Source organism: Emys orbicularis, chromosome 1 (assembly GCF_028017835.1).
Source record: "Emys orbicularis isolate rEmyOrb1 chromosome 1, rEmyOrb1.hap1, whole genome shotgun sequence".
Taxonomy (NCBI): domain Eukaryota; kingdom Metazoa; phylum Chordata; order Testudines; family Emydidae; genus Emys; species Emys orbicularis.
This window is the reverse complement of record NC_088683.1, coordinates 300259995-300273842: the sequence shown is the minus strand read 5'-3', so window position 1 is coordinate 300273842 and position 13848 is coordinate 300259995. Positions and strand designations below refer to the sequence as shown.

At 42.0% G+C, this 13848-nt stretch overlaps 1 protein-coding gene across 1 annotated transcript in view; it reads right to left on the bottom strand.

Moving 5' to 3' along the window:
- DIAPH3 (diaphanous related formin 3) overlaps positions 1–13848 on the bottom strand; it is a 437750-nt gene that overhangs the window by 248872 nt on the left and 175030 nt on the right. The window contains exon 14 of the mRNA XM_065400973.1: positions 4263–4364. Coding sequence (XP_065257045.1) covers positions 4263–4364 — 102 coding nt within the window. The remainder of the gene's footprint in view (positions 1–4262; positions 4365–13848) is intronic.

The following is a 13848-nucleotide window of genomic DNA, read 5'->3' as shown; positions in this document are numbered from 1 at the left end:
ACAGCAACAGTATGGTCTGTTTTGAACAGTGATAATTATTTACTTGATCTCCCTGATCCATGGGCAGTAAAAGGTGTCCTTATTAGAAGCAGATGTACTGTACTAGTAGCAGCAGATGGGGAAGGTATGGAGCGCTGTAGTTGAGAGGGAGAACTCCTTTCTGGCAAAGGCAGCCATTAAATGCCTACACACAGGGCTGAAACTGGACCGAGTTGGACGGGCATTTTTGCTCTTACAGTTCTTACAGCAAAACACCTCTCTGCCTTTATATGGCCTCAGTGTGAGGAAAAGTCTGTGAAGCAAAAAAAGCTATCCTTGGCCTTGAAAATGCCTCAGCAAAGTAAAGATCAGAAAGGGCAGTAACCATATATGGAAAAGGTGAACACTGAGCTTAAAAAAAAAAAAAAAAAAAAAAAAAAAAAGCGCTAACTCTGAACACCAGCAAAACAAAAGTTCTTCATTAGCCAGCTCCCAGTCAATCATCAAACCCAGCAAGGAAGATCTATATTGACAAAGAACTGAAAAATGTAGAATACTTGGCCTATCTTGGCAGCCATAGATATTGAGATTCAACACGGAACCTGCTGAGCCAGCCTTGCCTTTGGCAGACTGTCTCGCCAGGTGTTCAACAATCACATCATCAGAACACACACTAGACTTTTAGTTTATAAAGCGGTGATAATCCCAACTCTCCTCTATGGTTGTGAGACTTGGGTGACCTATAGAAAACACCTGAAAAACCTTGAACGGTTTGTTGAAAAATCAGGAAGTCAAAGGACTTTGTGCAAGTTCACTTGATAGCAGAACAAAATGGGCTGTATTCCAAAATAGACACAGCCAAGACCTATCCCACCCATTTAAAAGTCTCATTCTGCCTCAGTCTGCAGATCAGAGGAAAACTCCATAGTTGGGTATGAAAGAGAAGCAACTGGAATTATCATAGTGCATAGATGAAATCAAATAGAGCACTATTCTCAGAATTGGAATATCAGAAAACTAGATTTGACAATCATAATAATAGACTTTTAAGCTTCCTTACTTCAGAAGGAAGACAGCGGTATTGTTGTTTTGGATAAATGCATCCAAAGTTATTTCTGAAATTACAAAGATATAAAACCCAACTAGAGTTGAGCATGCATTTCAGATCCCAAGAAATCAATTACCATAACATGGCAGTTTTAAAAATATCAGATTTGTAATAGAAATTGGATTCTGACATCAAGAAAAAAAATCAAAAATAAAGAAACTTATACTACCTAGGTGATCTGGACACTGATCTACATTAAAGATTGATGAGATCAACTTATTTTTGGTTTAAATTTCTTTTCTAAATACATCTGCCTCACTTTATATATAAACTTTCTCTTTCAAATGAAACAAATCTTTAGCAAGTTAGCTCCTTTCATTGTATGATTACATAAGAGCACAAATGTGCTTGCAGTTGTTGCCCATTAGTTTCTCTTCATGTTTATAAAAGAGAAGTAATTATAGTGCTAGTTCAGATCCCTGCTAACTAGACTAAGACATGACCAGAGGTACACATACAGTATGAAATTATGGGCAATTTAAACGTTAGGTGAAAATATTGATATATTAGATGGCCAGGATTTTTTGTGTTTGTTTGAACATTGCAGATGAACAATCTTAAACCTTTCTTCTTTTCATTGATGTAGAATACTTTGTTGCAGAATCAGTCAGCCACAATGAGTTAAAAAGAAAAACAAAAAAACAAACAAACAAACAAAAAAACCCTCAAAACCGGACCTGAAAATACAAAAAGTGGAAACAAGGACAATTTGCTCAGCATGAGGAAAAAAGAATAACATAAGCATCTAGGGACAAAATCTGAAAGGCAAAGGTACAAAATGAATTACAAATAACAAGGAACATAAAAGGCAATAAGAGGAGAAAGTAAGACATAAGAAAAAGACAAAGGAAAGTATAGGTCTATTACTTAATTGGGAAGGAGAGCAAATAATGGATTACACAGGAAGGCTGAAGAGCATAATGCCTATTTTACTTCAGTCTTTACTAAAAAGGTTAATTGTAATCAGATACTTTAACACAATTAATATTAACAACAAGGGGGAAGGATCTCAGACCAAAATAATGAAATAACTGGTTACAGAATATTTAGATAAATTAGATGTATTTAAGCTGGCAGGACATGATGAAATTCACCCTTCAGTATTTAAGGAACTAGCCAAAGCAATCTTTGAACCATTAGCAATTACCTTCCATATCTCATGGAGGATGAGTGAAGTCTCAGAGGACTACAGAAGAGCATATATAGTGCCTATTTTTAAAAAGTCAAAAAAGGAGATTCTGGAGAATAATGAATTAGCCAGCCTAAATTTGATACCCAAAAAAAGTACAAATTATTAAGAACAGCCAAACTGGGTAAGACCAATGGTTCCCAAACTGCAGTGCCTTACCCAGAGTGGGGCAGTCTGGGGGCAGCTCCACCCACCTTCTCCTCTCCACTTGCCCCCCTCAGGCCCAGCTCTATGGCCAGGTTGTTGTGGGAAGCCAGAGCCAGGCAGTGCGGGGCAGTTGCTCCTCTGGCTGGTGGTGCCATTGAGCGGGCAGCTGTGGCAGTCTCCCATCTGCAGCTGGTGCCTCAGCTCCCAGCCCCCTTGACTGCTCATGCAGCTGGTAAGAGCTTCCCGGGGCCGGGGGGGGGCACACCCAGTTCTGGGGCCAGCAGAGCCTTTGAGTTATATTTTTGGTTGCAGCCCCCCACAACCCACAACCCAGATAGGCTAGGTGGTCTGATGAGGTGAGTCAGGGGGTGGAGGTGGCGCTCCCTCCCTGGACTATGCTGTGCGGATCTGACCCGAGCCCCGACAGCCTTTGCCCCCCCAAAATAGAAGTCAAACTATGCCTATGACCAAGGGTCCCTTGCCCTGGCCCACACTCCCCTACCTCCACTAGGTCCTGGGGTTTTTAATAGTATGTTCCCTACCTCCACTAGGTCCTGGGGTTTTTAATAGTACATTGAGGGGGGCCTCAGCAAGTAAAAGGTTGAGAACACCTACTGAAGAGTCTACTTCTCTGTTCTCCTGATATCATTCTTCCCTTGTCTGCTCTGGAAAGGAGGAAGAATCTCAGAGTCTGTGCAATAGCAGACTCCATACAAGAAATGAAGGATGAATCTATGCAGTGGACTGGGAAGGGAGGAAGAAGAGTAGAGAACCCAGCACTGTCTTCAGGTCCAATCTCCCTTTCTGCTTGCCTTCCTCCCTAGTAGCACTGTTCCTATTGTTACAAAGGTTACTCACCATATTCCAGTCATCCATCTATTGCTAAACACCAGTGATGCCCTCCTCACCAAAACTTTTATTCTCCACTAGTCCTTTTCACAAAGCCCATTTCCCATCAACACTTCATCCTGGTATATGCTCTAATCCTGACATTTAGTGGGAAACAGAACTGTTCCAGCTGACTGGAATGCTTCAGAGGCCACTTGTTTTGCGCCTAATGGTAGAACTAAGGTGACTTGCAAAAAGAAAAAAAGTGACAAATCAAAATTAATTTTAAAACTAGTACTTCATAAAAGGCATTGAGAATTAAGATCAATAATCTCCAAATACGGGTCTCTACTTTGCCCACCGTTTTTCCCATCATGACACAGATGAGCACTATTACCCTTGCATCCTTTCACTTACCCCTCTATATTCCTTCTACTGTGTGTTTGGAAAATGATGTGACCCACTCATCCCCCTGTTATGGATTTGCGAAGGTGAGCAAAAGCTGTACTATGAGAAAATATGCTGTAAAACATATGCCCAAAGACACAGTTAGGTTAGTGTGGTGATGTAAAAGGGTTTTTTGCCCATACATGGTGGATTGACAGCAGAAAGTTGGTGTGGAAATCTTAACTAAACATTTGATTTTTTTTTACATTTTGTCACGTTACAGAATGACTTTTGCCATGGAAATTCCAAAATATCTATAGAGTTAACATATTTTAGATATCTATGAAAATTCTACCACAGAAATGGCCATTGTAAATGATTTTGCTGTAGAAAAGTTATATGATTAATAGTTACTTTATTTCAATGAGGAGACAAAGGACGATATAACAAATGGGGTTTATGGAACTATAGATATGTCAGTTGATATTTATCTAGAAAGTACAATCACTTTTCTCCTCCAGCTTCTGCCTCTGGTTATAATTAGGAACAAAAAGGTGAGAACACTTCAACACTGGTTACTAATGTAAGACAAGTGAAAAATAGCAGCAATGGGCTAGTACTCACCACAATTCCAAACTGCTCTGGTTCAGACAAATTATTATATTCACTCTTGAATTTGGATAGTGTATTCAGCTGCTCTTGTTCAGGAAGGTGTTTTATTAAATTCTAAAAAAAAAAAAAAAAAAAAAAAATCAAATTATGAACATTGGAAATCTCAAATCTTGCATTGCCTGTATATCCAACTACAGATTTTCATGCAGGATTATTATTGATATTGCAGCAAACTGTAAAATCAAATGTGAAGACAAGGTCTCTGTCCTGAAGTCCTTACAATTTATATACATAGTACATTGTACATTGAGGAATGTGATTAAGAATGCACAGAAAAAGTGATTACATGGTGATGGTTAGCGCACCTCTTGTATATATATTTTAATTATTTTTTGAATACTACTTCGAAGGAACAAACAAAGTTGATAAAATACACTTCCTGTGCATGCCTAGGTAGAAAGCATGTTGGATGCAGTAGGATAGGAATTTCAAATGTAGGGTATCCAATGAGTTAACACACTAATTATTCACCTCTGGAAAACAGAGTGCTAATGGTGTTTTGGTCATAAACGAAAGTGAGTTGCACTTCCTTATCCTTGCTCCTATTTTTGTAATTCAAAACCACGACAGAATGCTGCAAAATCTGGCATGACTATGAGTTGCAGATCAACAATGACCTAAGACAGAATCAGGGCTCAAACTTGACTGTTATACAGTAGTACAGCATATCAGCATCTCTCTCATATTGTTCTACAGAAGTATAGCTGCTATTTTTTAAAAAAGGAAAGAATAAGTCTTAATAGATAAAGATTGTGAAAACAATCTTGAAAGCATGAACCAAGCGCAAATGAATGCAGTTATGTCTTCCTATGTTTGCAGAGCAGATAAAACAATAGCTCTACGAGGTATGAACTGACCAATTCATTTCAGTAACTCAGGCCATGTCCACACTTACCGGTAGATTGGCACTGCTGCAATTGATGCAGATGGTGTTGATTTAGCGGGTCTGGTGAAGACAGGCTAAATCGATGGGAGAGCGCTCTCCCATCAATTTGTGTACTCCACCTCCCCGAGAAGAGTAAGGGAAAGTCAGCAGGAGAGCATCTCCTATCGACCCAGCGCAGAGTAAACACCACGGTAAGTGTATTTAGTTACGTCAAACTCAGTTATATTATTCATCTAACTGAAGTAGCGTAACTTAGATCGATTTATAGCGATAGTGTAGACCAGCCCTCATATAGCCAAAAAGTTTACATGTCAATACTATTAAGTGGTTCACTGCACAGAAGGAAAAGTATCATATAGGGACAATATACAGTCTTCTGTAAGTGTTAGTTCATTTTGATAACATAATAGGCTTGAGAGAATACCTCCCCCAACACATCAAGAAGTAGCCAAACTCAAGGTGAAGAGCATGGCATCTAAGTCCCACTGAGGGGAAGCAAAGTCCAAAGAACTCAGCAGAGCTCATGGATTTATTCAAACCCCAGTGAGGGGGAAAGTAAGTCCCAAATTGTTAAGTGGAGCCAAGGGAACATAAATTGTTTGAACCTTTCAACAGTCTACTGAGTGATGTCTCATTTTGCCATTTCAAGCTTATTTTGTGGACACAGCTTGCAATAGTAATCCTCCTTTTTTCTTCCTCCCTTTATGACACCTGAACAGGAACTGCAGTGATTTATAGGTCAGGGTACTGCTATGTGTGGGAAGCTAACTCATCACCCTGCCAATATTATGTATGGCTCATAATCTCACACTTCAGTGAACACAAAGTTAATTCAATTTTTAAAATTACAAAACGGTCTTTAAATAGAACAGAACTGTACTTAATACTTAGTCTTTTCTCCTGAATCTTTGTAATATTTTTACCATTCATATTGGCACCCTGTCTACTTCTGCAAATAAACACTGTCATTTAAAAGATTAACCTGTTTAATGTTCTATCTAGATTTTTTATAAATGTCCCAGGCACATAGGTGCTAAATCTTTCTTTCCTGGATGCCTCACTGGATATTTGAACCCAAGATCTCTGACCCATTAACCAAAGGCCACCCCAAAAGACCAATGCTTTTGAATGAAAATGTTCCAAATACCAGCTAACTTATGTTTTAGGTCAACAGTGGCCAACAACAATTATGATTTGATGGCTGTTTTGTGCAGTAACTGAGGTTCTTTGAGATGAGTGTCCCTATGGGTGCGCACTGGCCCCCTTGCACCTGGGATCGGAGACCTTAATCAGCAGTGCCTTTCAGACCATACATGCGCACCTCCCACGTCTCACGTTTTGCGTGGGATATATACAAAGTGCTGTGCGGTCCGACCACCCCCAGTTCCTTCTCTGAGGCAGAGTGTATATATCTGGCTCTAAAGCAGAGGGGAGGAGGGCAGGTAGTGGAGCACCCATGCGGGGCACATCTCGAAGAACCTCAGTTTACTGCAAAGGGTGAGTAACCTTCTCTTCTTCGAGTGATGTCCCTATCGGTGCTCCACTTGTAGGTGACTAGAAAGCAGTGCCTCTAATTGGAAGGCTGGGGCTTCGAAGCGGCACATACTGCTGCTGATAGGACAGCATGTCCTAGGAGTGTGTCCACTGTGGTGTCATACATAATAGTGTAGTGACAGGGAAAAGTGTCTGTGGATGCCCATGTGGCCGCTTAGCAAATGTCATAATTGGGGACATTATTAAGAAAAGCTACTTAGGTGGCTAGTGAGCGTGTGGAATGTGCTCTAATTTTAGCAGGAGGTTGTTTGTTGTGGAGTTCATAACATAAGAACATAAGAACATAAGAAAGGCCGTACTGGGTCAGACCAAAGGTCCATCTAGCCCAGTATCTGTCTACCGACAGTGGCCAATGCCAGGTGCCCCAGAGGGAGTGAACCTAACAGGCAATGATCAAGTGATCTCTCTCCTGCCATCCATCTCCATCCTCTGACGAACAGAGGCTAGGGACACCATTCTTACCCATCCTGGCTAATAGCCATTTATGGACTTAGCCACCATGAATTTATCCAGTCCCCTTTTAAACATTGTTATAGTCCTAGCCTTCACAACCTCCTCAGGTAAGGAGTTCCACAAGTTGACTGTGCGCTGCGTGAAGAAGAACTTCCTTTTATTTGTTTTAAACCTGCTGCCTATTAATTTCTTTTGGTGACCCCTAGTTCTTGTATTATGGGAATAAGTAAATAACTTTTCCTTATCCACTTTCTCAACATCACTCATGATTTTATACACCTCTATCATGTCCCCCCTTAGTCTTCTCTTTTCCAAACTGAAGAGTCCTAGCCTCTTTAATCTTTCCTCATATGGGACCCTCTCTAAACCCTTAATCATTTTAGTTGCTCTTTTCTGAACCTTTTCTAGTGCTAGAATATCTTTTTTGAGGTGAGGAGACCACATCTGTACACAGTATTCGAGATGTGGGCGAACCATGGATTTATATAAGGGCAATAATATATTCTCAGTCTTATTCTCTATCCCCTTTTTAATGATTCCTAACATCCTGTTTGCTTTTTTGACCGCCTCTGCACACTGCGTGGACATCTTTAGAGAACTATCCACGATGACGCCAAGATCTTTTTCCTGACTCGTTGTAGCTAAATTAGCCCCCATCATGTTGTACGTATAGTTGGGGTTATTTTTTCCAATGTGCATTACTTTACATTTATCCACATTAAATTTCATTTGCCATTTTGTTGCCCAATCACTTAGTTTTGTGAGATCTTTTTGAAGTTCTTCGCAATCTGCTTTGGTCTTAACTATCTTGAGTAGTTTAGTATCATCTGCAAACTTTGCCACCTCACTGTTTACCCCTTTCTCCAGATCATTTATGAATAAATTGAATAGGATAGGTCCTAGGACTGACCCTTGGGGAACACCACTAGTTACCCCTCTCCATTCTGAGAATTTACCATTAATTCCTACCCTTTGTTCCCTGTCCTTTAACCAGTTCTCAATCCATGAAAGGACCTTCCCTTTTATCCCATGACAGCTTAATTTACGTAAGAGCCTTTGGTGAGGGACCTTGTCAAAGGCTTTCTGGAAATCTAAGTACACTATGTCCACCGGATCCCCCTTGTCCACATGTTTGTTGACCCCTTCAAAGAACTCTAATAGATTAGTAAGACACGATTTCCCTTTACAGAAACCATGTTGACTATTGCTCAAGAGTTTATGTTTTTCTATGTGTCTGACAATTTTGTTCTTTACTATTGTTTCAACTAATTTGCCCGGTACCGACGTTAGACTTACCGGTCTGTAATTGCCGGGATCACCCCTAGAGCCCTTTTTAAATATTGGCGTTACATTAGCTAACTTCCAGTCATTGGGTACCGAAGCCGATTTAAAGGACAGGTTACAAACCTTAGTTAATAGTTCCGCAACTTCACATTTGAGTTCTTTCAGAACTCTTGGGTGAATGCCATCTGGTCCCGGTGACTTGTTAATGTTGAGTTTATCAATTAATTCCAAAACCTCCTCTAGTGATACTTCAATCTGTGACAGTTCCTCAGATTTGTCACCTACAAAAGCCAGCTCAGGTTTGGGAATCTCCCTAACATCCTCAGCCGTGAAGACTGAAGCAAAGAATCCATTTAGTTTCTCCGCAATGACTTTATCATCTTTAAGCGCTCCTTTTGTATTTTCATCGTCAAGGGGCCCCACTGGTTGTTTAGCAGGCTTCCTGCTTCTGATGTACTTAAAAAACATTTTGTTATTACCTTTGGAGTTTTTGGCTAGCCGTTCTTCAAACTCCTCTTTGGCTTTTCTTATTACACTCTTGCACTTAAGTTGGCAGTGTTTGTGCTCCTTTCTATTTGCCTCACTAGGATTTGACTTCCACTTTTTAAAGGAAGTCTTTTTATCTCTCACTGCTTCTTTTACATGGTTGTTAAGCCACGGTGGCTCTTTTTTAGTTCTTTTACTGTTTTTCTTAATTTGGGGTATACATTGAAGTTGAGCCTCTATTATGGTGTCTTTAAAAAGGGCCCACGCAACTTGCAGGGATTTCACTTTAGTCACTGAACCTTTTAACTTTTGTCTAACTAACCCCCTCATTTTTGTATAGTTCCCCCTTTTGAAATTAAAGGCCACAGTGTTGGGCAGTTGAGGTGTTCTTCCCACCACAGGCATGTTGAATGTTATTGTATTATGGTCACTATTTCCAAGCGGTCCCGCTATAGTTACCTCTTGGACCAGCTCCTGCGCTCCACTCAGGATTAAATCTAGAGTCACCTCTCCCCTTGTGGGTTCCTGTACCAGCTGCTCCATGAAGCAGTCATTTAAAGTATCGAGAAATTTTATCTCTGCATTTCGTCCTGAAGTGAAATGTTCCCAGTCAATATGGGGATAATTGAAATCCCCCACTATTATTGGGTTCTTAATTTTGATAGCCTCTCTAATTTCCCTTAGCATTTCATCATCACTATTACTGTCCTGGTCAGGTGGTCGATAATAGATCCCTAATGTTATATTTTTACTAGAGCATGAAATTTCTATCCATAGAGACTCTATGGAACCTGTGGATTCGCTTAAGATTTTTACTTCATTTGAATCTACACTTTCTTTAACATATAGTGCCACTCCTCCCCCTGCACGGCCTGTTCTGTCCTTCCGATATATTTTGTACCCCGGAATGATTGTGTCCCATTGATTGCTCTCAGTCCACCAGGTTTCTGTGATGCCTATTATATCTATATCCTCCTTTATCACAAGGCACTCTAGTTCACCCATCTTATTATTTAGACTTCTGGCATTTGTGTACAAGCACTTTAAAAACTTGTCCCTGTTTATTAGCCTGTCTTTTTCTGATGTGCCAGATTCTTTTTTATGTGGCTGTTTATCATCTGATCCGGCCCTTACATTATACTTTTCAGTCCTCTGCTCCTGACTATAACCTGGAGATTCTCTATCATCAGACTCTCCCCTAAGGGAAGTCTGTGTCCGATCCACACGCTCCTCTGCAGCAGTCGGCTTTCCCCCATCTCCTAGTTTAAAAACTGCTCTACAACCTTTTTAATGTTTAGTGCCAGCAGTCTGGTTCCACTTTGGTTTAGGTGGAGCCCATCTCTCCTGTATAGGCTCCTCCCATCCCAGAAGTTTCCCCAGTTCCTAATGAACGTGAACCCCTCCTCTCTACACCATCGTCTCATCCACGCATTGAGACTCTGAAGTTCACAAGACAAATGTTGACAAAGAGAGATCCACTTGGAAAGGCGTTGTTTAGAGATGGTTGTGCCTATGGAACTTTCAGCGGTTGAGAGGAATAACCGTGGAGATTTTCTGAAAGGTTTAGTCCTGTCCAAGTAGAACGCTAATGCTTGTCTCATGTCTAGGGTGAGTAGAGCTGCCTCTTCTTGGTTACTCTGATGCTTCGAGAAGAGGCAAGGAAGGTGTATCGGTTGATTGAGATGGAAAGATGATGGAACTTTGGGTAAAAATCTTGGATGTGGACGTAACATAACTTTGTCTTTATAAAACTGTGTATGGTAGATAAACCATAAGGGCTGCAATTTCACTGATTCGGCGGGCAGAAGTGATGGCGACAAGAAATGCCATTTTCATTGGTAAATGCACATAAAGCAGGTTGCCATTGGTTCAAATGGGAGTCTAGTAAGAGAACCTACGATGCAGCCGAGATGCCAGGCCAGAGTTAGGTCTTGTATGTGGGGATAAAGATTCTGGATACCCTTCAGAAAACATTTCATGAGTGGGTGTGTGAAGATGGAATGGCCATCTATGTGGGAGTGAAAAGTAGCGATTGCCACCAAATGTATCTGAATGGAGCTGATGGATAATCATGATTGTTTAAGGTGTACCATGTAGTCATGGATAAGTGGTAGCAGAGCGCATACTGCGTTGACCTGATGGGAGGCCCACCAACATGGAAATCTAGTCCATCTGTGAATGCAAGTGCGTCTAGTCGTGTTGCGCCTACTATTCAAAAGTATCTGTTTGACAGCAGCTGAACAGGTCATTTCAGAATCCCGGAACTACGAAGGAGCCAGGCTTTGAGGAGGAGCATCTATGGATTGGGATTAGAGAGGCATCAGTTGTTAGGATCATGATTGGTGGAGGGTGCATCTTGTGAAAGGAGCCACAGCATCGCATGGAGAGAGATTGGGCAGCATACCATCATGTGAAGGAGGTAAGTACACCAGACCTATCGTGGCCACGTTGGAGCTTTAAGGATGACAAGAGCTCAGTTCTCCTGTATCTTGCGAAGTCCTCGGAATAGGAGGGGAAAAAGAGGAAGGGCATAGAGGACTGGCGCATCCCATGTGATGAGGAATGCGTCTCCCAGTGATCCACATCCCAGTCCTGCTCTGGAACAGAATTGAGGACAGAGGAAGTTTTGTGGTGTGACAAAAAGATCTATGGTTGGGCGAGCCGAGCAGTTGAAGATGAACTGAAGGACTCTCATAGCTAGTTCCCACATCACCTCCTCAGTGTGTCCGCTGAGTGGTGTTCTGGTGTCCAGAGAGGTATGCAGCTTGAATGGTGGTGATGTGCTGGATATACCAGTTCCATAAATTCAGTTCCTCCTAGCATAAAGAGTGGGATCTCGCTCTGCCTTGCCTGTTGATGTAAAACATGCAGGCGATATTGTGGGTCATGACTCTGATGGTACGATGTTTGAGTAGAGGGAGAAAATGTTGGCAGGCATTGCAGACAACTCGTAGTTCTAGAAGGTTGATGTGTAGGGTGGATTCGGGTAATGACCATCTGCCCTGCACTGTGTGATTGTGAAGATGTGCTCCCCAGCTGATTAGGGAGGCATAGGTTGTTAGGATCATGATTGGTGGTGGTTGGAGGAAAGGAACTCTGACACAGACATTCTTGGGCTTTGCCCACCAAAGTACTGAGTGCTTGAATCTCATCGTCATGGATAACAGTTTCTGGAGGCTGTGTTTATGGGGAAGATATACTGTACAGAACCATGCCTGAAGACATCACATGTGTACCCTTCCATGTCTCACCATAAAAGTGGCCGCTGCCATGTGGCCTAGAAGTTGGAGGCACATTCTAGCAGAGATATGGAGGCAAACCAATATGGTGGATACCAGATCCACTATAGCTGAGAATCTGTGAGGTGGTAGGAAGGCTCTGGCTTACATGGTATCCAATGTGCACCAATGAATTCCAGGTGTTGTACTGGCATTAAAATAGACTTTTCTAGGTTAACGAGGAGGACTAGCTTTATAAATAGGTCCATTGTGATGCAAACAGCTCAAAGAACGTTGGTCTTGGATGGGGCTTTGAGGAGACAGTCATCCAAATATGGAAAGATGACAACGCCTTGTTTTCTTAGGTAGGCAGTGATTACTGTAATGACCTTGGAGAACACCCGAGAGGCCGCTGACAGTACGAAAGGCAATACACCTTTTACTGGTAGTGGTTGTTGCCTACAACGAATCAGAGAAATCGCCTGTGGGCAGGGTGTACTGTGATATTAAAGTATGAGTATTGGAAGTCGAGGGCCAAGAACCAATCCCCCTGTTCAAGTGCTTGGATAATAGTGGAAAGAGTAACCATCTCAAAGCATTGCAGTTTGATTAATTTATTTAAATTGCGATGGTCCAGGATTGGTCGCCAGCCTCTGGATTTCTTCTAGATCAAAAAGTAATGGGAGCAGAAACCCTGTCCCCTGTGTTTGAAAGGAACTGATTCTATGGCTCCCAGTTGCAGAAGATGATTTATTTCTCACCATAGAATGGGTTGGTGAGAGGGATTCCTGAAGGGGTACGGGGCGGGGGTGTGGCGGGGCAGGAGTATTCTTTCTTGACTATCTCTAGAACCCACTCATCCAAGGTGATTAGTCTCCATGATTGGAAAAACTGAGCCATCTGGTCACCCAGCTGGTGGGATGTCAAAGATGGTTGCAATGACTGGAAGAGTGGGAGGCTTCTCTAGGCCTCAACCACACCTTCAAAATTGTTGCTTTGGTGGGGGGGTGCATAAGAGGTATCCCCATGAGGAGTGGACAGTCTACGTTTTGAAGGAGGCCTTTGTTTTAGGCACAGAATGGCATACTGTCATTGAGTATTGCGGGAGGAGGTGATACTTCTCCGGGTGTCTCTTCGGCACTGGCATGTAGATGCCAAGAGCTGGGAGAGTAGAGTGAGTCTTTAATAGAGTGAAGAGAATTGTTCATGTGCCGCAAGAATAGTTTTAGCCCTCACAGGGTAAGTCTTCTACAGGGGTTTGTACCTCCTTAGGAAAACCAGAGAGGTGGATCTACGATGCACGCCTCATGACCACAGCAGCTGTGATGGAGTACGTGTCGATTCTGTGGAGTCTAGAGAGACTTGTAGGGCTGTATGGGCTATGAGGTGTCTCTCTGATATCAGGGTCTGAAATTGCTCACTCTTGGCCTTGGGAAGGTCCCGGCAGAGTTCCTCCAACTTGCCATAGTATAAGTAGTTTTATTTAGCCATCAGAGCTTCATAGTTCGAAAATCAAAATTGGAGCGTGGCTGATGAATATGCCTTGTGCCCAAATAAGTCTCAGTGTCTCCAGCCTCTGCCTGGATGGCTGGAACAGAAATGGTATGGATGACCTTTCTCTTGAACCGCATTGACCGCCACAGAATTTGTGGTGGGG